Below are 22,419 nucleotides of genomic sequence, written 5' to 3'. Positions count from 1 at the left end.
AAAAAAAACCCAAACCCATTGCCCTATAGGTCAGAGTAGAACTCCCCCATAGAGTTTCCAGGGCGCACCTGGTAGATCTGAATCACCGAGCTTTTGGTTAGCAGTGGTAGCGTTTAACCACTATACCACCAGGGTTTCCCCCTGTTAGGTTAATTCTATTTTGATGATGGCCAACCCCAACATGGGTTCTACTTTAACCTTTTGGTGCCTCTTCCTCTGCTTCCAATATAATATTCAAAATAAAAAGGAGGTGTTAGTACAAAAGTAGGTAGGAGGATGGGAGTGCGGCATTAATAATAATGTTAATAACAATGGTAAAAGCTCCTGACCTCAGTATTTGCTAGCATCTTTTTCCAAATTCCAGTCTTCCTTAGTTCACTTAATCTTCCTAACAACTGTATGTGGTAATTACTATTATTAACCCCTTTCAACCATTGAAGGCAGGAAGAACAGGGAGGTACCATGACTTTCCCAAGGTCACCCAGGTGTTAAGTGGTGGAGCCAGATCTCAAACCCAGGCAGGTTGTCTGACAGCAGAGGTGGAACTTCAACCACTAAGGTCTTCTGAGAATGCAGAAACCTCTGAGCACACCCTAAAACTGCTCCCGTAATTTGCTGTTTGCATACTAAAGTTAAAACCAACTGTGCGTGTGTTTGAGCAACTGGGCAATAAGGTATTAAGGACATGGTTCGTATTTGCTTCAACTAATGGGATTACGGGCTTCAGTTGAATCAACGTGAACCTTCACTGTCCAACGTAAGTTTGAAATCTTGCTGATTTTTGTAAATAAAAATATGTAAATAAAATTGCATCCAAAATAGTTATGACCCTTTAAATTCTTATATACACAATCATCTTTAAGAAGGTACGTGTGTGTGTGTGTGTGTGGTGGAGGAAAGTCCAGTTCAGCTCTAAGAAATGTTTTATTCTCACTGAAAACCATATTCATTTTCCTCAAGGCTGTATTTACACGTGTATCAGTCTTACAGACTTCTATAAAGTTTGGGGATTGCTTCTCAGTGGGAAATCCTCAACGTGGCAGTACGAAGTTCTCTGTCATCACAAACCGGATGACCAAAACTCAACCAGGTAGGAAAGAAAACAAGAGATCAAACAAATTCAATGCAAATGCATTGAAGGTCACTAAAATCAAAGTTGAAAAATATAATTTTATCCCACCTTTAGCTACAAACATGAACAAGAACTAGTATACCATTTTACATCTTTTCTACTAGTTGTTGTTTAATGAGAGGGAATTAAATATGAATGCAGTCCCATTTATGAAGACTAATCCTTATAAATGGAAAATCATGTTTGCCAAGAACTATGTGCACTAAAAAAACCAAACCAAGCCTGTTGCCCTTGAGTTGATTCTGACTCACAACAGCCCTTTAGGACCGAGTAAAGCTGTCCCATAGGGTTTCCAAGGAGCTGCTGGAGGATTCAAACCACCAACCTTTTGGTTAGTAGCCACAGCTCTTAACCACTGTGCCACCAGCACTCCATGTGCACTAGGGAACATCAAAAAGTATCTGGTGGGAAAAACATACTCACTATTTAATCACTTCTTTCAGGTAATTTTTATTGTTTATGTAGCTAATCTTTTTCCTTGTTTAAGGAAAAAAAAAAAGCTTGGTTAAATAAGATCAAATATACATCTCTCTCCTTGCTGGTGCTAAATTCTAACAACTGTAGAGTACCAATCTAGAACCACTGCCTCACCAACACATTAGCTAATACAAAGACCATTTTTTTCAGAAGCCTTACCGAACATACCCATTGCAGTCATTTAGTCTTCAAGTTAAATAAGTGGACTGTAGTTTTCTATCAACTGTCCCAGAATGTTTCTGATTCATACAGGTTCGAGTCAGTGACTTTAAGTACATTAAAGCTTAATTTAAACTATTTTTTATTTCTGGAAGCAAAGTAAATGCAATGCTCCTGGAGTGACGTTTCTAACAAAACCAACTCAAACTTTGCTGCGCTAAAATACAGCCAGCAGGGGGAAAACACCATAAACATAGCAATTATGGTGAGATAATCAAAGGCCTCCACACAGAAAAACAACATCGTCCTAAAAATGTCACTTGTGGGTTTTGAGGCTTTGGAGCCTCAAGAGGGACCTATTTTAAACAGAAGTCCAGCAGAAGAGACACACTCTGGATCTCTCTCTGTCTCCCTTCCCCTTTCTCTCACTCAGGAAGGAGAGAAGATCCAAGTTGAAAAAAAAGAAAAATCAAGTGGCTCCCTCTTCACCACCTGGTCCCCGTTCTTTCTCTACCTTCGTTTCTAGAGTTGCTCCAAAGAACCCCCATTTGCCTTGGAACTTCTTTCCTCTTCAGATTTCCCTGGCTTGTAATTATAATCACAGGGAGCCCCTGCATGACCGTCTTCGTGATCTTTCAGACCCAGTGCAGGGAAATTCCTGACTGAAATCATCTGTCTCCTACTATTTAAAAAACCCAACAGTGTGAACTAATCATAAGAGTTAACTCAGAGGATACAACTGTAAACACAGAATGCTTCTCAGTCAATCATCGCATGGATAAATCAATAACCTGCCTAGTCAGCTCCAGCTCCATGGTAGAATATCAGGATGATGATTCTCTTGTTTGTGACCATCAGAGCAGAGGCTAGGTCGTGGTAGAGCAAGCCAGTTACTCTGGCCTTTAAACTTTCCACTGCTTTGGGAAGAAAGCACTAGCTTAAGACAAATGGATCACCTTTCCTCTATGCAAAGGCCCTGACAGACATTGCTCATCAATCACCGCACTGCTTTATGCGGAGTCCCTTGGGACTTCATACTCCTTCTCAACGTAGAGTTCAGGCAGCCATCAATTAATCTGTCAAAATGAAATCTATTTTCCAAAGTGATCTAGTTGACAATCCAGTAATTTTTACCCAAACTTACGCTGTTCGCATTAAAAACTAGTCACAATTAAGCTGGGATCACCAGATTACAGGTGTGAGAGGACTCGCTTGCCCACTCCCTGTCCATGCCACTTCACGGCCCTGGATTCTGACACTCAGGATACTAGAAAAGCATCTTGGGTAAGACAACTCAAGTGACCAGAGAGACAGGGATCCTTGCAGCATAACAGTAAAGAGGAGGTATGCTAGTGTAATTAATCCTGTCGCCACGAAAGACCTCACTGTCTTCTAAAGCACGGTTTGTCAGTCTCTTTCTGCAAAGGGCCAGATAGTAAACCTTTTAGGCTTTGTGCACCATATGGTCTCTGTTGCAAGTATTCAATTCTGCTGCATGAAAGCATCCATCAACAATACATAAATGAATGGGTGTGGTTGTGTTCCAATAAAACTATTTTCAAAAACAAGCAGAGGCCAGATTTGGCCCACAGGCTGTGGTCTGCCGACCACTATTCCAGATATGCAGTCTTCAGTCCAGGTCTCTGCGAGGCCCTCCTTTCCTTTCATCTATCTTTAGAATTTAAGGTCATTTACATACCCACCTGAGCACCCCATCTTCTCCCTACCAGGAAATAAGAACACTACCTGTGGATCCGGACAGAGCTGAAAGAAGGCCACCTGGAACAGAAGACTGAGCACTGAGTAGGAGCTGGGGGGAGGAGAGAGAGAGGACCCAGGAGGGTGGAAATCCTGGGGGTTAGGGGAGCATGCAGAACTGAAAGCTAAAGGTCAAGAACTAAGACAGCTTGAAGGGGCAGTAGTAGTGGTTGAGCAGGAGAATTCTCACCTTCCCTGCAGGAGACCTGGGTTCAATTCCTGGCCAATGCGCCTCATGCACAGCTGCCACCTGCCTGTCAGCAAAGGCTTTCGTGTTGCCATGACGCTGAACGGATTGCATGGAACTTCCAGACTAAGATGGACTAGGAAGAAGAAAGACCTGGAGATCTACTTCCAAAACCAGCCAGTGAAAACCCTGTGGATCACAATGGTCCAACATGCAACAAGTCATGAGAAGATGTAGGATTGGGCAGTGTTTCATTGCATTGGGCATGGGGTTGCCATGAGTCGGGGACTGACTCGATGGCGGCTAACCACAATGCAAGGTGCTTCCTCCACTGGGAAGGCTAAAGGGTGAATCAGTAGAGGAGCCACTCCTCATTTCACTCACCCACAAAACCCAGATACACTTGAACATGAGATTCAAATCCAACATGAAGCCTGTCTGGAGACACTCTGGATTCGATGTGTAAGCTTGACAGAAATTAGGGGCCAGCTTGGTTGTAGGCTGTACTACCTCGCTAAGGACAATACAGAAAGAAATATCCATAGATCCCTCTGGAGACTGATGCAAAGCTGGTTCGAAGCTAAGGCATGGCTCTTACAACAACTCCTGTCCACCCACCGTTAAGTGCAGCAGTGTAAGGACGGAACAGGTCAGGATGGGGAGCTCCGTCCTCAGTCCTGGGCCAGCCGCTACAGCTCACTGATGTTAGGTCAATAGCTCAGGGCTGTCCGTCTCCTGTATTTAGAGTGGAAATCCGAATGTTCATTCCACACAGGGCTAGGCAGAGACACACATTCCAGGCGATCGCCATCCAGCCTGAAGGAGAGCATCTTGTGAATGTAAGAAGAATCCTCATCCCAAAAAGTATTTGATGATCTGCCTTCAATGCAGGATGGGACTGAAGTAGACAAAGGTGCCTGAAGGGGATATTTGAATACAGAGCAGGAAATGGGGAGAAAAACTGTGATTTGAGAATGGAATTACAGGAGCACGAAGAGCAGAGTTTAAAAGCCAGTGTGCAGGAATAACAAAGCTTCTTGGAGAAACCAACATGTTAGCGATGTGAAAATGAGCAGAAGTTAGCTAGGGAAGGCAGAAGAGAGTAGAGGTATTCTAAATCTGCAGAACCACCCGGACCAAGGCCAGGGGAGAGCAGAGCACAGATGTACACGGAGGAAGCAGAGTCACTCAGTGTTACCAGACCCCAAGGCCAGAGGCAGCTTCTGTGGCAAAATGAGCTGAGGATTAGGCCAGGGTGAGCCATTGGAGGGTCGTGCCTATCCCTGCAAAGAGCTGCGAGTTTACCAGCACACAATCCAAGAATTGTCGAAGGCTTTAGGCAGAGCAGTAATGAGGAATGTGAAGAGTGAATCCAAATAGAGTCAGGGTGGAGGCAGAGGGGCCAGTTAGGAAGCTGTTGCATAATCCAGGTGAGAGAAGATGAAGATAAGAACAAAGGTGGGGGCTGAAGGGATGGAAAAGAGGGAGCAGATTCAAGGAATATTTAGAAGCCAAAATTAAGGGTTTGGAGAGGAATTACGTATGCGGCAGCGGGACTCAAGGGACAGGGAGGAACGAAGAGTGATTCTCGGGTTCTGGCCTGGACAGCTGGGCAGATGGCTAGGCCATGTCCTTATAAAGCCAGACCATGTAACACCACAATATAATCTTCACAACTAATCCTATAGAGAGAGCCACTCTCTTAGCACACAGGCAATCTGGAAAAAGCTCCCAAGAAGGAAAGATGTAAAGACAAAACCAAGTTTGGAAATATGCTGCTAACGAGTCCTGGAAAACATAATTACACACGGATAAATAAAAGGCCAGCAGAGATGAACGACTGTACAAAGCTACTGTGAAGGCCGGGTTCATTGTAGTACGTGGCAGTATTTCCACCATGTTTCAGTGTTTTGTCTGCAAAATACACAAAGCAATAAAATGTATATCACATGTGTGCCTGTGTGTTTACATCCATCCCAGGCCTCAGATGAGCACTTTCTGTCCTGTAGTATTTCATTAGACAGAACGTTTTTAAACAGTGGAGGAAATTTTAGTGACTATATATTTCAAACTACCCATCCAGGGGAGAAAAAAAAAAAAAGATTTGAGTAGGTTAGTGCTCATTTATTGTTCAGGTTTAGAAATCATCATTGTTCTCCTAACTTTTTTAATATTTAGAAGTTGTCTTAAATAATGCACACGTCCTTAAACAGATGCCAAATTATCGTGGAAAAATGAAATGGAATTACTGGACACTTGAAGCAGCACAAGTCTTGGGCAGCTAAATTCAAAAAGGCATGTACGGTAAGCCAAAATGAGCACCAGCAGTGAGAACTCCAGGAGCTCAGCAAAACCTGCTCCCTCAGGGAAACTCAAGGACAACAAGCTGTGTCTACATTCAGAACAAGAACCAGGATGCTGGCTTCTACACTCCATCTGCCGCCCTTTACAAAAACTAGAACAGAGCCCTACAAAGTGGAGGGAACACAAGGATTTTATGTAATTTATGGAGAATTGGGGACTCCCTGGGCAGTGCAAATGGTTGAGTTCTCAACTGCTAACCAAAATGCTGGAAGTTTGAGTCCACACAAAGGTACCTTGGAAGAAAGGCCTGGTGATCTACTTCTAAAAAATCAGCCACTGAAAACCCTGTGGAGCACAGCTCTGACACACATGGGGTCGCCATGGGCTGCAATCTACTGGAGGGCAATGGGTGGTTAATTGTTATCAGGGACTGAAATGAATTACTCTCACAAATAGGCTCCTGAACCTCCTGTTTCACACTGGGAAACTTAACCTTGTTCTACCGATTATGGAACAATTGAACACAAGTAGGGCTTGGGCTGGAATCCTGACTCTGTCATGACCTTACCACATTCCTTTGACTAAAACATCCTCCTTTCCGCCTCCACCTTCCTCTCTACATCTGAAAAATGAGGAGGTTGGACTGGACCATCATGAGCCCCTTCCAGTCATACCTTCCAGTGAGGGAAATCCTCCCTGGTGAGTTTTCCCACTCACTTATCCTCCAGAGCACTCAATACACTTATTAATTCGCTGTGTAATGTCAGTCTTCACGGCCAGAAGGCAGCTCTGTGAGGATGGAGGTCTGCAATCTCGTTGACTCCTGTGTTCCCAACGTCTAGCCTAGCAGCTGGCACCAAGGAGAAGCTCAATGAAAATCTTTCGAGTGACTGACTGCCCTAAGAACTTCCTGATCTTTTTTTTGAACTCTTATGCAGTTAGTTACTGACAATGCCAGAACTAAACTCCAAGTCTCCTGATACCTGCTGGGTGGATCCCAGTCCACTCTTCCTCTGCTCTCAGATTATTCACAGGCTTGTCTTATCAGAAGCTTTCCCCAGTTACTGGTTCCTCTCCCATCAGACCCTGAAGAGAGAGCCACATTCCTGAATGGCTCCCTGCAGCTGCTTGGTGCTTAATAAGAAACAAAATCACTGTTTAGGTGTGTCTTAGATTTTATGTTAACAACTACAAAGAGGCTGAGCTTGGTTTTTAAAAAAGGGCACACATTAGGGAAGTTAAAAAATGTAAGCAAAATGTCAAGGTAACTTCTCCTAACAAGACTTTGTCTCATCAAATCCCTTTCTCTTCTTAAAAGATCCCTGGGGAGCGGCCCACCCCATGGAGTTCTACCATCGCTGTGTTTCTGTCTGGTTGCCTCCCATCTCTTCGTACAAGGTCCCTCTTCCCCACCCAGGGCAGAGGCTCCCACTCGTACCTTTCCAGCCACTGATTACTGATCTTCCTGCCCCCTGAGCCTCAGGTCCTGAGGAAATGACTGCAGTTCCTTCAAGGGAGGGGTCCCAGACAAGTGTCAACAGACAAGTCACCCCAGAACTTCCTGCTCAGAGCTGCCATCCCCTAGTTTCCAAGGGACGACTCACACACTGCACAAGGGACCCCCTTGAAGAAGCAGCTCTGAGTCAGGCACCCCCTCCTCGGCACCTGCCTGCCTCAATTCCCCCTCGACTCTCTCACTTGCCACTAACCATAGCCAAGTTCAAGTGTCTGCATATATACATGTATATATGGTTTTAATATAAAGGTACTTGGAGCCCTGGTGGTACAGTGGTTAAGAGCTTGGCTGCTAACCAAAAAGTCGGCAGTTCAAATCCATCAGCCACTCCTTGGAAACCCTACGGGGCAGTTCTACTCTGTCCTATAGGGTCGCTATGAGTCGGAATCAACTTGATGGCATATAACGATAACAACAACAACGTAAGGTACTTACTATTTTATATACATATTTTTTTTTTCCTGTTGTCTTTTCATCTTCCCTACATGGCCACTTTTGTTTCATTCCAGTTGTTCCAATGTGAAAGTTTTAGAACTTCCTTCCAGACAAACAAACATAAAAGCAGACAAAGCTAAGCTATAATATGTAGAGGTACACAGTTGGGTGATAAAAATTACAAAGAAAAGTAAGAAAATCATTACAAAAAAAGTCAGGATAGTGGTTATTCTTGGGGTGGAGGAAGTGGGTTGGTTCGAGTAGGGTATCTTGGAGGGCTTCTGGGGTAATTAGAAAGATCTAGTTCCTTTTATGGGTTGTGGTTTCAAGGGTATTAGCCTTATAAATTCATCAGTCTCCACGTGTTTTTAGGTGTTTTCTGTATTAGTATTATACTTAACAATAAAAGATTATTTTTAAAGCTCCCTTCTTCTTTGACTTACAAGTTAACTAAGAAATAATGATCAACTGGATTTTTGTCAGGTTAGCTCTGTAAACAGAGAAACTTGCAAGTCTCCTCCCATGTTTCTGCAAGTTCTCATCACTGCAATAAATATTTCATATCCAACTTCCATTTGCTTGTCTCCATTCATGAATCAAACCAGATCTGCTTGAAGAGAGAGAGTGCTTCTCAGCAAAGTGAGGCCCAGAAAAACTTTGGATGATGGACAACGTGGGGGCAAAAAGGCCTAAGTAGTCACTAAAAATATAAAGCCCCTTTCCTTTTATGTCTGTTAAAGTGTTTTAAAGAATTACTATGTGCAGAGAGGAATTTTAAGGAGGATGAAGGCAATAATGCTGTTATTGTTATGACAGCTATTCTTACTACGTGCCTGAGACTAAGTATTTAATGTACTTCATCAAATGTAAGCCTTGTGACAACCCTATCGGGGACCTACTCTTTTTCATAATAATTTTACATGGTGCATATTATTATTCTCTTTCTTAAAGATGAGGAAACTGAGGTTCAGAGAGGTTAAGTGACTTGTCCAAGATCACACAGCTAGATGCGGCAGATCTGGCATTCTGATTCAGGTGTGTCTGATGCCAGATTTCAAGTGTTAGGCAGGTCATCACTGCCTCTCTGCAGGGTTAAATGCCAGGGATGAGTAAAGAAGGGGGTCAGCCACATACCAGGATTTCTTCTTAAAAAATTCTTACTACTATCATATCTAGGAGCCCTGGTGGTGCAATGGTTAAGTGTTCAGCTGCTAAACAAAAGGTCGCCAGTTTGAACCCACCAACCACTCTGCAGGAGTTGGACACAGGGTCACTATGAGTCAGAGCCAACTTGACGGCACCTAACAACAACTTACCAAAGTCTATGGCTTGAAACCCCCCAGTGGCTCCACAGGAGAAAAGACCTGGCAATCTGCTCCCATAAAGATTAATCCATTGCCAACAAGTCAATTCTGACTCGTAGTGACCCTGTAGGACAGAGCAGACCTGCTCCCAGAGGGTTTCAAAGGCTACATATCTTTACGGAAGCAGACTGCCACATCTTCCTCCTGCAGAGCAGGTGGTTGGTTCGAACCGCCATCCCTTTAGTTAGCAGCAGAGCACTTAACCACTGTGCCACCAGGGCTCACATGTAGGAAACCCTGTGGGGCAGTTCTACTCTGTCCTGTAGGGTTGCTATGAGTAGGAATCAGCTCAATGGTACCTAACAACATACAGGTATGGGGCCCCCAACCCTGGATCTTCTGATTGAGAAGATCTAGGGCAGGGCCTGGGAGAGCCCGTGTTTTGAAAAACCTCCCAGGACATTCTACTGTGGACAAAAGTTTGAGGATCACAGGAGCGAGGACAAAAAATACAAAAGAACCTCTCATGAAACCTGGCAGAAGAGATTGAAGGGCTTCATGATACACAGTGTAGTTGAAGGTAGAAGACTAGCTCTCACATGCTGTTGCTGGAGGGAGAGAACCATGGAACCACCTCTTTGGAAGGCAATTTTTCAGGACCTAACAAAAATACGGAATGCCAGCAGCTTCATATAAGAACTTATTCCACAGTACACTGTCAACTTTGTGCAAAGACACACTTTATTCACTGCAACACTCTTTGTAGCATCCCTGAGCTGAGAGCAACTCGAATGTGCACCAAAGGGGACTGAGCGAAGGCAGTTACTGTAGACCTAGTTATAATACAAAACAGCTGCTAGAAAGGATGCAGCCAACCTAGGCTCTGCTACGGAAAGATTCCAAGGCATCTATCTGATTCTTCATTCTGCCCTCAGCACCTGGAACATGACTGGCAGTCAAATATCTGTTGAAAGAATGAATGAATGAACGAATGAATGATTTTTTGTGTGTTTGTGTTAAATAAGGTGTAGGGCAGCTGTACGGTAAGCTCTCACACCATGTCTCTCTTCCCTTACTCATTCCACATTAGCAGCCATAATGACCTTCTCTCAGGTCCTGTCAGGCCAAGTCCATTTTCACCTCTGGACCTTTGCACATGATATTTCTTCTGCCCAGAATGCTCTTCCCTCAACATTCTGCATGGCTGTTTCCGCTTATCATTCAGGTCTTAGCTTAAATCTCAGGTCTGAGATGCCCTTCCTGATCATAGAAGTAAATCCTCTCCAGTTACTGGAGACCCTTGAGTGGCACAAACAGTTAAGTGCTACTAACCAAAAGGTTGGCAGTTCAAATCTACCCAGAGACACCTCAGATGAAAGTCTAATGATCTACTTCCAATATACCAAAGCCACTGAAAACCCTATGGAGCACAGTTCTACTCTGACACACATGGAGTTGCCATTAGACAGAATTGACTCAATAGCAACTGCCTTGATGTTTTTGGTTTTATCCAGTTATTGTGCTCTTCTCCTTGGTTCTTTTTTTTTTTCATAGCACTTTTCACATATAAATATATTTGTTTATTTTCTACCTCCTATATGTGACTCTGAGCTCCATGGGGGTAAAGACTATGTTTCATTTAGAACAACATCCCAGTGCCTAGAACAATACCTGGTCTATAGTAAGTCCTCAACAGTGGAATGAATAAATTAATAAAAGAACGAGTGGATATCCAATGGAAACTTTTGAAACAGGCAACATGATGGAGGCTAAGAAGAATCAGTGGAAATTTGAAGATTTAGATCCTGATCATGGCCAAGCTGGTAACATCCTATGTGCCTACAGGTAAGCAGGGTAATCTCTCTGACTCTATTTTATCTGAGAAAATGAGGCAACAGGATTATATGACTTCTAGATCCTTCCAGGTCTAGGAACCCATTCCACAGTCATCAGAAACACAAATAAAAACCACTGCAACGTCAATGCCCTAGGTGGGAGGAATCTCAAAACAAAAACCTCTCCGTGATTCCAACAACACTCCACATTTCACGACTAGCCTTCTTCCCCCTCTGGTACTCTTTAAAACATATTTCTAACACTCTCAGCACTTAGGAAAGTAACTGTCCAAAGGGTTCCTTATTTCCTGCATACAACTGTGGCAAAATCTTCCAAAAGTAACAGATGATCCTGATGACTGAGCTGTCCAGAAGTTCTTTTTAATAAATACTCAGCTGGAATGAGGCAATACATCTTGGGATACATATACAAGGGACCATAAAAAAGCAAGCAATTAACACACAGGCCTGGCCAGCAAGAATGCTCTGGTTAGTAAGAAGGTAAACAAAATCACAGAGAAGAAACAAGTCTACAAGACTGACCGCCTATATAAGCCACAACCTCAAACACCAAGACCAGAAGAACTAGATGGTACCCAGCTACCGCCACTGACCAATCTGACTAAAACAGAAGAGATGATCCCAGTTAGAATGGAAGAAAAATGCAAAACAAAACTCAAATTCTTAAAAGAGTTCAGACTAATTGGACCACCTACGACCAGAGGACTCCCTGAGACTATTGCCATGAGATGCTCTTTAAACCTTGAACCCAAACTATCTCCTGAGATCAGCTTTTAGCCAAAATGCACAGTGACACAAAATAAAGGATGTTCTGTGTTAGATTGGTGCTCTATTGAAAAAAACCACGTGTAAAACTCCAAAAGGTCAACAATTACTCCAAAGCGAAGATGAGAAGTAGACAGGGAATCTAGAATACTGGAAATGAACAACCAGAACACAAAGGGAATGCTAACGTAATGTGGAAAATGTAACTAATCTCACCGATCAATTTGTATGGAAATTGTCAAACAGATACCTAACTTGCTAGGTAAACTTTCACCAAAAACACAATAAAACACGATTTTAAAAAAGAAGAATGCTCTGGTTAATTATTGTGAAAAATAAAATAATGGTGCCCAACCACAAATGCCAACCTTCAGGCTGGATGAGAAAGCCTACCCTCCATGAAAAGATAAGGCCAAGGAAATGAGGAAATGAATCATAGTATCTTAGCAAAATGATTCTACTTGTGTGGACTTTGGTTAGTTCAAATTTTAACTGAACACTTTAAGCAAGAATAAAGATGGCAGATAAAATCCTTCAGCCATGAGAAGGGAGAATAACCACACGCACTTTGTCTGACGGGGAAGTGTACCAAGTTTTTCTAAAATTTATTTCATAGCTAAGGTTTGTGTTTAGCTTGGTTTTGCGGCTGCCTTTATAGCCCGTACGTGCAGGGCGTTTTAAATACTCTTCAGGTGTCCTGCCTCCCTCTCACACCCAATAGCATCAATCAAATTAACCAAGTAACCATCAAAGTCCATTCGCCAGGCTCTCTGAGGCCCACATTGGCTGTGGGTAAACTATTTGGCCACAGGAGCCATGCCATTTCCACCTCAGTCTCCTCTGCTCCTGTGGCTGACGACCTGGAGATGGTACCCAGCCTCTCACCTTACGGGAACCCCTTGCCCACCTCCCATGTGTGGGTATGCAAGGCCATATTTAACTCAGCCTACCCCATGGTTCACTTGATCCAACCAGGTGAAGCCAGACAGGAAGTGAGTGCAGAGAAGAAAGGGCTTCTGTCTCAAGTATCTGTGTGAAGTCAGTGGCTTTTTAAAAGCTACCTCTTGGTGCTTACACATCAAATTCTTTGAGTGTTTAATTTAGAGGCAGCAAGTATAGTCATCTAGCATCAACCAGAGAAATTAAGGAAGCCATGGTGTTTTAAGGCAAGAAAATAAAACAATGTGGGAAAGGATACACATACGTGTGTATCCATCTATATACAAGCATATATATCATTATATGCATGTGTGCTCAAATAATGAGGACATGGCTTGCTGCCAAACTTTAAGTTTTAAAAATTTACGATGCTGGGAAAAAGTATACAAAGGCATAAATCTTAAGACTTTTCTCTTAATCAATGTTAAACTACCACAACAGGCATGGAAATCTTTAATATGGTGTAAACCTTAGAGTTTAACAGAAAGCTAAAATTAGCAAAGGCCCCAACAAAATGCATCAGAAAATGATTAAATTTTGGTCACTGCTAACTTCAGAAATAATGGCGATGATGATGATGATAGTAAGAATAATCGTGCCTGTCATTTTCTGAGTACTTCCCATGTACAAAAAAAATTGTGGTAACGACCTCACACTGAGATGTCATTGACTCTTACAAACCTATGAGGTAGCTAGTCTCATTCCCGTTTTAAAGATGAGAAAACTGAGTCACAAGACTAAGAAACCTGGACATCGCAGAGCTGTGAAGTGGTAGAAGAGGGAATGGATTCCAGGCTTGTGTAACTCTAAATTAAAAAGTGGAAAATGATGGCCACCGGGAAATAAGAAAAGAACAAAAACCAGATCTAAATAAAAAAAGAGAATCAGGACAAACTCAGGGAATTTTCTGGATAATTTAGACCTCCAAGAAGTCAATGTCACCCACGATGTTGACATAATGTTGGCAACATAAGGTTTCTGTGTGGTTATAAATGAATTTGAATCCTTCAGAGTATAGAAGCAGCCATTTGAAAAGTTGGAAACCCAATCAGAATATTATTTATATAATACCTAAAAACTAGCTTGCTTCTTTTCTAAATAAAATACCATGTATGTGGCCTCAATAAAAAACGATAGAGAAGACTACAAAATATTCCAGAATAGCCTCGTCCTCACGCACATCACCCCCCATTCCAAGTAGTCACCGTGAAGCCTGTTAATTATCACAAAGACGCAGCCTTTTCTCTAAGACGTTTTGGGACACCCTCCTTTGGAATGATTTCTAGAGTCTGGCACATTTTGGTTGCGAAGTATCACACCAGTAGCATAACTTTATAGCCACATGTCTTTGAGAGCCAAGTCTGGGGAATGAGGCTGGTGATCAAAATAGGAAATGCCAGTTTCAGGAAAGATTGCACCTGGCCAGGTCTCTCGGGTGGCTTTTAAAGAGGCCAGAGGAGTTCCGAAAAGCTTTTGAGCAACAGCTGTCATACTGGGAAATGCATACAAGTTCCACTGGGCCATGGATGAGGAGGAAAACACTCCTTTGGAAGTGTGGGTGCCGAAAGCAAGCTGTGTAAGGGGGTTTCAGTGATGTAGGTAACGGCTTACAGGACTCGACATTCCTTGAACTGCACCTGGCACACTCGCTGTAGGTCCACTGTACCTCAGCTGGATGGCTCAATGACTCCATCTATCTGGCAATTAAATAACGAACAGATTGTGCTAATAAAAAAAATCCTTTGCTCATACAGTAGTTATCAGTCAAAGAGCTAAACACTCGGAAAAGCATGGCTTCAATGGAGAAAGAAAAACGTGCTCTGGGGTCTCCTGCTCATTTCCCACCTTTCTCTAGATGTTTCCAGTCTGCAGGCTCTGTGTCCTAAATGTGCAGATGCAGGGCGCCTGCCCGTCACAGCAGTCACACAGGAGGGCAGGGTGGGAGTGAGGTTTCTCTGGCCCCTTTGTTAAGTTCTCCCTGTGCTCCTGACAACCATCCGAAATGGCTCCCAGTGAGGCTGGTGCCCCCTGCAGCTTAAAACAATCAGAGCAAATCACCTACAGATGCACAGCCTCTGGAGAAGGGCTGTCTTGGCTCAAGCAGACGCATGAGACTCTGTGGGCAGCTCCTGTCTAGAGGGGAGATGAGAAGGCAGAGGGGGCAGAAGCCTGGCTGAATGGACACGGGGAATACAGGGTGGAGAGAAGGAATGTGCTGTCTCATTAGGGGGCAGCAACTAAGAGTATACAGCAAGGTGTATATAAATTTTTGTATGAGAGACTGACTTGATTTGTAAACTTTCACTTAAAGCACAATAAAAAATTTTTTTAATTAAAAAAAAAAGACTGCCTTTTGCAAGAAGACCCCGTTCCACTAACTTCATGGCAAAATCTAGATGATGTATTCTCTCTTTACGGTTGGTGTACCTGATTGCTCAGCTGTTCATTGATCGTATATGTATTAATAATTAATCATTTATTATAATCTTTAAAAGCAAAACAAACTAGTTGCCTCAAGTTGATTCTGATTCATGGTGACCCCACATGTGCCACAGTAGAACTGTGCTTCGTAGGGTTTCCAATGGCTGATTTTTCAGAAGCAGATTACCAGGCCTTTCTTCCAAGGCACTCTGGGTAGACTTGAACCTCTAACCCTTTGGTTAGCAGCTGAGTGCCTTAACCAGCCACACCACCCGGAGTGCCTTATTGCCAACAGGGCACTGAAAAGACAGAGCTGAATAAGACACAGTTCCTCACCTCCAAGGTCATCATCCAGCTCAGTTAGAACACATGCCCTCGCCTGCCCTCTCCCAAAGCATCTGCACACTCTGCTAACCGAACCATACTGGTACTCTTCCTTTCCATTCCAGACACAGCTTCTCAGTCCTTCTCCACTCCATGGCAAGCAGCCACTACCAATCCAAAGAACTGTCATGGAAGCAATGCGTATTTTCAAATTACTTACGTATAATAAACCATTTATTCAATCAGTTGAAAAATATTTATTGAATGCCTTGTTGGGCCATCCCTGCCCTGGATACCTTAGGCAGAGTCCCTGCATAGTAGTGAGGGAGATGGACCACGTCCCCACATGCTCATGGTAAAGACAGCTAAGAAGCAATTACACCAATGGAAGTACATTATCATCTCAGGCTATGACATGCACTATGAAGGGCGCTGAAGTAAGGTGGGCACAGAATGACAAAGACAATGAGGTAGGACATTCAGAGAAAGCCTCTCTGAGATGACATTTGAGCAGAGATCTATACCAAAGGAAGGGGTGAGTCACACACATAACTGAGGAAAGAATGTCCTAGTCAGACGCAACAGTAAGTTTCAAGACCCAAGGGTGGCCTATGTGCTGGGTCACTACAGTGAGGGCAAGGGTAGAAGGAAAGGGGGCTCCAGAGAAAGCCGGGGTTGATCACACAGGGTACTACAGGACATGGTAAGGTCCTTGGGGTGCCACAAGTGTGAATGTTGAATGGCAACACCAACGTCATCAGCGTCCTCATCAGCAACATCGCGGCACCAGCCAACACTTACTCATTGCGGTCTGCTGGTCTCTAAGTGATCACAGCAACTCTAGGAGGTAAATGCTGTTATCATCTGAGATGCAGAAACTTAACAACCTCGTAAGTGGAAGCATCAGATGTTAACTCGGGAGGCCTGGTGTCCAAGTCCATGATCTTAACCACTGTGGTAAAAAAATACCTTTGAAAAAGCAATTAAAACTCTGCATGGTAAAGAGATAAAAAATATTGACACCTAACCAAAAATTGTAAAAAGAGCCCTGCTAATGTTATACAAATGGATGGATGTCTGTGATTTCATGGAAGGTTCCAGCAAGTGTGTGATATGTGGGCTCCAACAGCATTGGGTGCAAACCACTGGGAGGTGAAGACGGCTAGGTTGGAAAGGCTGGACCAGATGATGGAAAAGCGCCTTCAGGAAGGCCAGGGACTTGTGGGTAGAGGATACTTGTGCAGAGTTCAAGTAAAATTGTTTCATGAAATGTAAGAATAGAATAGAAAATTCATGATCATATGTTGTATAATAAGTGATCTTAAATTTTTTTTTTAAATGTAGTTAAGTGAACAAAATAAGATAAAGCTAAAATAACACCGAAAGCACAAGCAACACAAGACAAAATATGTAAATTGGACTTCAACAAAATTAAAAACTTTTGTGAACCAAAGAACTTCATCAACAAAGTAAAGAGAAAACCTATAGACTGGGAGAACATTTTGGGGAACCACATATTTGATAAGAGTTTAATACTCAGAATATATAAAGAACTCCTACAACTTAACGACAAAAAGACAACCCAATCAAAAAATGCACAAAGGAACTGAATATTTATTTCACTAAAGGCGGTACACAAATGAGCAAAAAGTACATGAAAAGATGTTTAATGTCATTTGTCATTCCAAAAAAAAAACAACCAAACCTGTTTCTGTTGAGTCTATTCTGACTCATAGAGACCCTATAGGACTGAGTAGAACTGCCCCACAGGGTTTCCAAGAAGCGACTGGTGGATTCGAACTGCTGACCTTTTAGTTAGCGGCCAAGCACTTAACCACTGCACCACCAAAAAAACACAAAACCAAACGGACTGCCATCGAGTCGATTCTGACTCATAGGAACACTACAGCCCATAGAGTTTCTAAAGAGCACCTGATGGATTTGAACCATTGGCTTTTTAGTTAGTAGCTGTCGCACTTAACCACTACACCACCAGGGTTTCCACTGCACCACAAGGGAAATATAAATCAAAACCACAATGAGATACCGCCTCTCCAACACGAGAATGGCTATGGAAAAAAAAAAAAAAGACAGAAAATGACAGATGTTGGTGAGGGTATGGAAAAAATGGAACTCTCATCTGCTTCTGGTGGAAATGCAAAATGGTACAGCTGCTGTAGAAAAGTTTGACAGTTCTGCAAAAAGTTAAACACAGAACTACTACATGACAGAGCAATTCCATTCCTGGGTATATACCAAAAAGTACTGAAAGCAGGAATGCAAACAGAAACCTGTACACCAATGTTCACTGGAGCACTATTCACAATAGCCAGGAGACAGAAACAACCTAAACATGTCATAAATTGAACTGTGTCCCCCCAAAATACATGTATCAATTTGGCTAGGCCATGATTCTCAGTATTGTGTGCTTGTCCACCTTTTTGTCATCTGATATAATTTTTCTATATGTTATAAATCCTACTCTATGATATTAACGAGGTTGAATAGGCGGCAGTTATGTTAATGAGGGAGGGCTCAATCTACAAGATTGGATTGTGTCTTGAGCCAATCTCTTCTGAGATACAAAAAAGCGAAGCGAGCAGAGAGTAAGGGGGACCTCATACTACCAAGAAAGCAGTGCTGAGAGTAGAGCGTGTTCTTCAGACCCAGGGTTCCTGCACAGAGAAGCTCCTAGTCCAAGGGAAGATTGATGAGAAGGACCTTCCTCCAGAGCTGACAGAGAAAGAAAGCCTTCCCTTGGATCTGATGCTCTGAATTTGGACGTCCAGCCTACTAGACTGTGAGAAAATAAATTTCTCTCTGTTAAAGCCATCCACTTACAGTATTTCTGTTACAGCAGCACTAGGCAACTAAGACAACATTCACCAACAGATGACCATGTTGATACATCCATACAATGGAATATTACTCAGCCATAAAGAGAAATGAAGTCCTAATACATGCACCTGGATGAACCTTGAAAACATTATGCTGAGTCAAGTAAGTCAGTCACAAAGGGACAAATATTGTTATGATCTCACTTACATGGAATAGGCAAATGTATAGAGACCAAAGTTTATTAGTGGTTACCAGGGATGAGAGGGCAGGGAAAATGGGGAGTCATTGCTTAGGGAGCACTGAGTTTCTGTTAATGGTGGTGGAATAACTAGGAAATGGATGGCGGTAATGGTTGCACAAAATGATGAATGTTACCAAAGTCACTGAATTGTGCGTATAAAAAATATTGACTTGGCAAATATTATATATATTTTACCACAATAAAACAATGTTTAAAAAAAGGAAGCTACAATTTAAAAAAATAAGCACCATAAGTAGACATTTATTATTTTATCTATATCCCTGTAAGTTTACATTTTCACACTTTAAAAAAGTTTTGAAATTTCTCTTTGGAAAATAGTAGCTGGCTTTATATTCAAGGTAGCTTACATTTGGGTATATACGATGATATTTCAAAAAACTAAAAACAATAAAAAGCACCAAACCCATTGCCATGAATTGATTCTGACTCGTAGTGGCCCTACAAGGCAGAGCAGAACTGCCCCACAGGGTTTCCAAGGCTGTAAATCTTTACAGAAGCAGACTGCCACATCTTTCTTCTGCAGAGCAGCTGGTAGGTTTGAACCACTGACCTTTCAGTTAACAGCTGAGTGCTTAACCGGTGTGCCACCAGGACTCTTATCAATGATATTTACTGACTCATAAATGAGGAACCAGAGGAAGGAGTGCCAGCCCTCAACCTGGAGACCCATTCCGGGAACCCCAACAAAGCTGCTGGAGCCTACCTGGATGGAAAAAGTTAAGTCACCTTTGCTCAGAATGGTCATCTTCTGAACCTGTACTGCTGCTTGGTCCAATCTACCAAAAAAAATCCTCTGGCCTTTATACCTCCTATCTCCTGTAGCTGTTGTTAGGTGCCGTCGAGTTGGCTGTGACTCACAATTACTATATGTACAACAGGACGAAACACCTCCTGCTACTAGTGCGTCTTACAGTATAGTTACGTCTCCACTTTTCTGTGTGTCCATTAGACAGGGTCAAGGAGAAGCAAGAGCCTGGTCTCAGAAACCCACGAGGTTAGTACAGAGCCAGACATAAATGGCAGTGGAGTGAACAGATATCTGATGAAACTTCCATTTAATAAGTACCTAATATATAAATAGATGGTCTTATTTTTACATGAGGAAAATAAGCTTGGAGGATTAAAAATGCTATAGAACGTTTTACCACTGAAAAGAGCCCCAGCCCTTACAACACAGTCCCCAGATATCCTCACCCCCAAAGATACAGTTCTAACTCGTCCCCGTTCTCAAACACTGCACTCTAACGTACATGTGGTAATAGCTGTGAAGTGAAACTTTATCCACGTGAATCAAGCTACAGTCGAGTATGGCCTTAATCCTCCATTTAGAGTAAGGGGGAAAATAAGCTTATAAAATGAGTACAAGGGTGTAGCTGTCATTTAGCCAGGTTAAGAGAGGTGCAGTTCATTCAGAAATTAGAGGCCCATTTAGGATCAGACTCAGGCATCCAGGGGACATACATTCGAGGATATTGTTGAACTGTTAACATTTTCAAACTTTGCGGTTTTCTAATTTCTTATAAGGATCCTTTCACAGCCAAAAAAAGTGCAACCAAAATAAAAAGTAAGCCTACTGGTAATGACACAGGGACGCTCTGTGCTTCATCTGTACCCCGTATAACGGATTTTGACAGCATAACAAGAAGCTAAAGCACCATATTCCACACTGCCAATGAACCGCCTGAGCAAGAGGAGGGAGAAACAACATCCAAGTAAGAATTCACGATGGCTACCTTAAAAAAAGGCAATTTTATCTTTTCAAAAAAAAGAAAAAAGTTTCTTTTTTTTTTTTTTTTTTCAGGCTAATTCATACATCTTCCTCCAGAACCCTCCATCAGATTTGGATTTGAGGTGTAGCATAATGTGGGCTTCTAATCAGAGGTCGATGCAGACGCCAAGGCCAAGAAATGATGGCAAGAAAGGTTACTATGCCTGTCATAAACATTTTAAAAGCGTGCATCACATCAACTTTACTAATACAGTGCAGCTTTTCTTTCTTTTTTGTTTTTCAAGTATGTCAGCAGTAGAATTTCCTTGGCCAATCATTCTTTTTAATCAAGTGGCTGGCACAAAGACTCTGCAAGATGTCCGGATGAACTCTGACTCAGCAGAGAAAGTACTAGGCTCCCAAAGTGTTACGAAAGAGTGTGCAACCGCAAACTGGAATGGAAAGCTAATTGCGTGTATCAAGTTATCGGCACTGTGAATCGCCTAGATCAGCATTTACCCAAGTTCCATAAAATGGTCTTACTTGCAGTGTTAATAAATGTTTCAGGGGCAGGAAAAAAGGCTTCTTTTATCAAATGATTTGGAGATATTTTGGATTAAAGAACATTAGACAGTCCTCTTGACTGCAGGACTCCTCAGAGACTTTAACACACTAATATGTGGGTAACTCTCCAACTAGGGGATAGAGGTTGTATTGTTTTCCAAAGGCATTTGACAAATGGAAACTCTGCTTCCTAGAGTATTCCATAGAACTATCTCTTTGATAAACATGCCTTGGGAAATGCAAACCTAGATAACAACCATCCCAGGTTTTTGTCAAAGTAGTCTCTTTCCTATTTTCCCACAGCTGACTATGACCTACACAGTTGGGGGAAAAAATAGCCCCTACTGACATAGTGGCTTATTAAAATAACATTCTACTTCACAAACAATTACATTTAAGAGCCACACAGCTCCTGCCCCTGAGAAACAAGTCTGTAACCCCAGCAGCTCCATTCTGAGGAGTTCCTGCATTGTATATCTTGTGTCCAGACTGTCACAACTCTAATCTTTATCTTATACCACAAAGTAACAATCGGTGGACATATTATTATAACTGACTGCTCTAAAGGAAGGAAACATAGTGTTTTAGTGCACACTACAGAAGTCCTCTGGATGTGGAAGACCTTTCACTCCAGATGGCGAACAGAAAGGTCTGCTGCGGGTATCAATGGGGGAACCACCACATATACAACTATGTTGGCTATAAACGCCGTGGTACACCACCCAGAACCCCCTTCAGGGTCAAGGCACTCATTTGCCAACCTCCAGGAACATGCCTTCCAGGAGAGCTGCCTCATCCAAGATGACACCACTTTCCGGCTGGTCAACTCTGAAGGACCATCCCGGTTGCACAGCAAACCATGGGATCCTCAGAGGCCTTTGTTACAATCACACTGCAGTCCGGTTTCACCGTATGCCCAATCCTGCTTCATTCTCTTCCTGAGAACACCCCTAATAAACTTCCGGTGTGCTAATCTCAGAGTCTTGGGGTCATTTCCCTGGGAACTCAACCCAAGCTATTATCCTTGGCCTAGCTCACTGTTCAATAAAAAGTACTAGCTATCACTGTCAGTGCTGAGTTTTGCAATCAAGCCACACTTGTTTACCACAACAAAGGTTATCTTTACTGAGTCTCTTTGTGGGTGCCATCCCTTTTATGGATGACAAAAAGAAGCAAAGTGATAAGCCACTCAAACCAATTTTTATCATCCACCATTGATTTACTAATTCTTCGGTTACTCCAGTTTTAACATATAAGAAAGGCCTAAGAGATGACAGAGTATCCTGTTTAGGAAATACAGATACATCTTCATTCACTCTGAAGGGTAATTTTATGTAAATCTAATATCCAGGCTGAGGGGGCACAGGCCTGACCTTTGAGTTCAAGCGCTAACCAATCAAATCCTACCGAAGGCAGATGTTTGTTATGAGGCCATAGGGCTGAACCCAAACGGCACTCGACAAGGAAGTG

At 42.6% G+C, this 22,419-nt stretch overlaps 1 protein-coding gene across 1 annotated transcript in view; it reads right to left on the bottom strand.

The window, feature by feature from the left end:
* Nucleotides 1-22,419, bottom strand: part of ERC2 (ELKS/RAB6-interacting/CAST family member 2) — an 866,181-nt gene that overhangs the window by 244,330 nt on the left and 599,432 nt on the right. The window contains 1 exon segment of the mRNA XM_064275182.1: nt 2,258-2,278. Within this exon segment, the coding sequence (XP_064131252.1) occupies nt 2,258-2,278 (21 nt within the window).

The sequence above is a fragment of the Loxodonta africana genome, chromosome 22 (genome assembly GCF_030014295.1).
Source record: "Loxodonta africana isolate mLoxAfr1 chromosome 22, mLoxAfr1.hap2, whole genome shotgun sequence".
Lineage (NCBI taxonomy): Eukaryota > Metazoa > Chordata > Mammalia > Proboscidea > Elephantidae > Loxodonta > Loxodonta africana.
The sequence above is the reverse complement of the archived record's forward strand: the minus strand, read 5'-3'. Positions and strand labels throughout refer to the sequence as shown.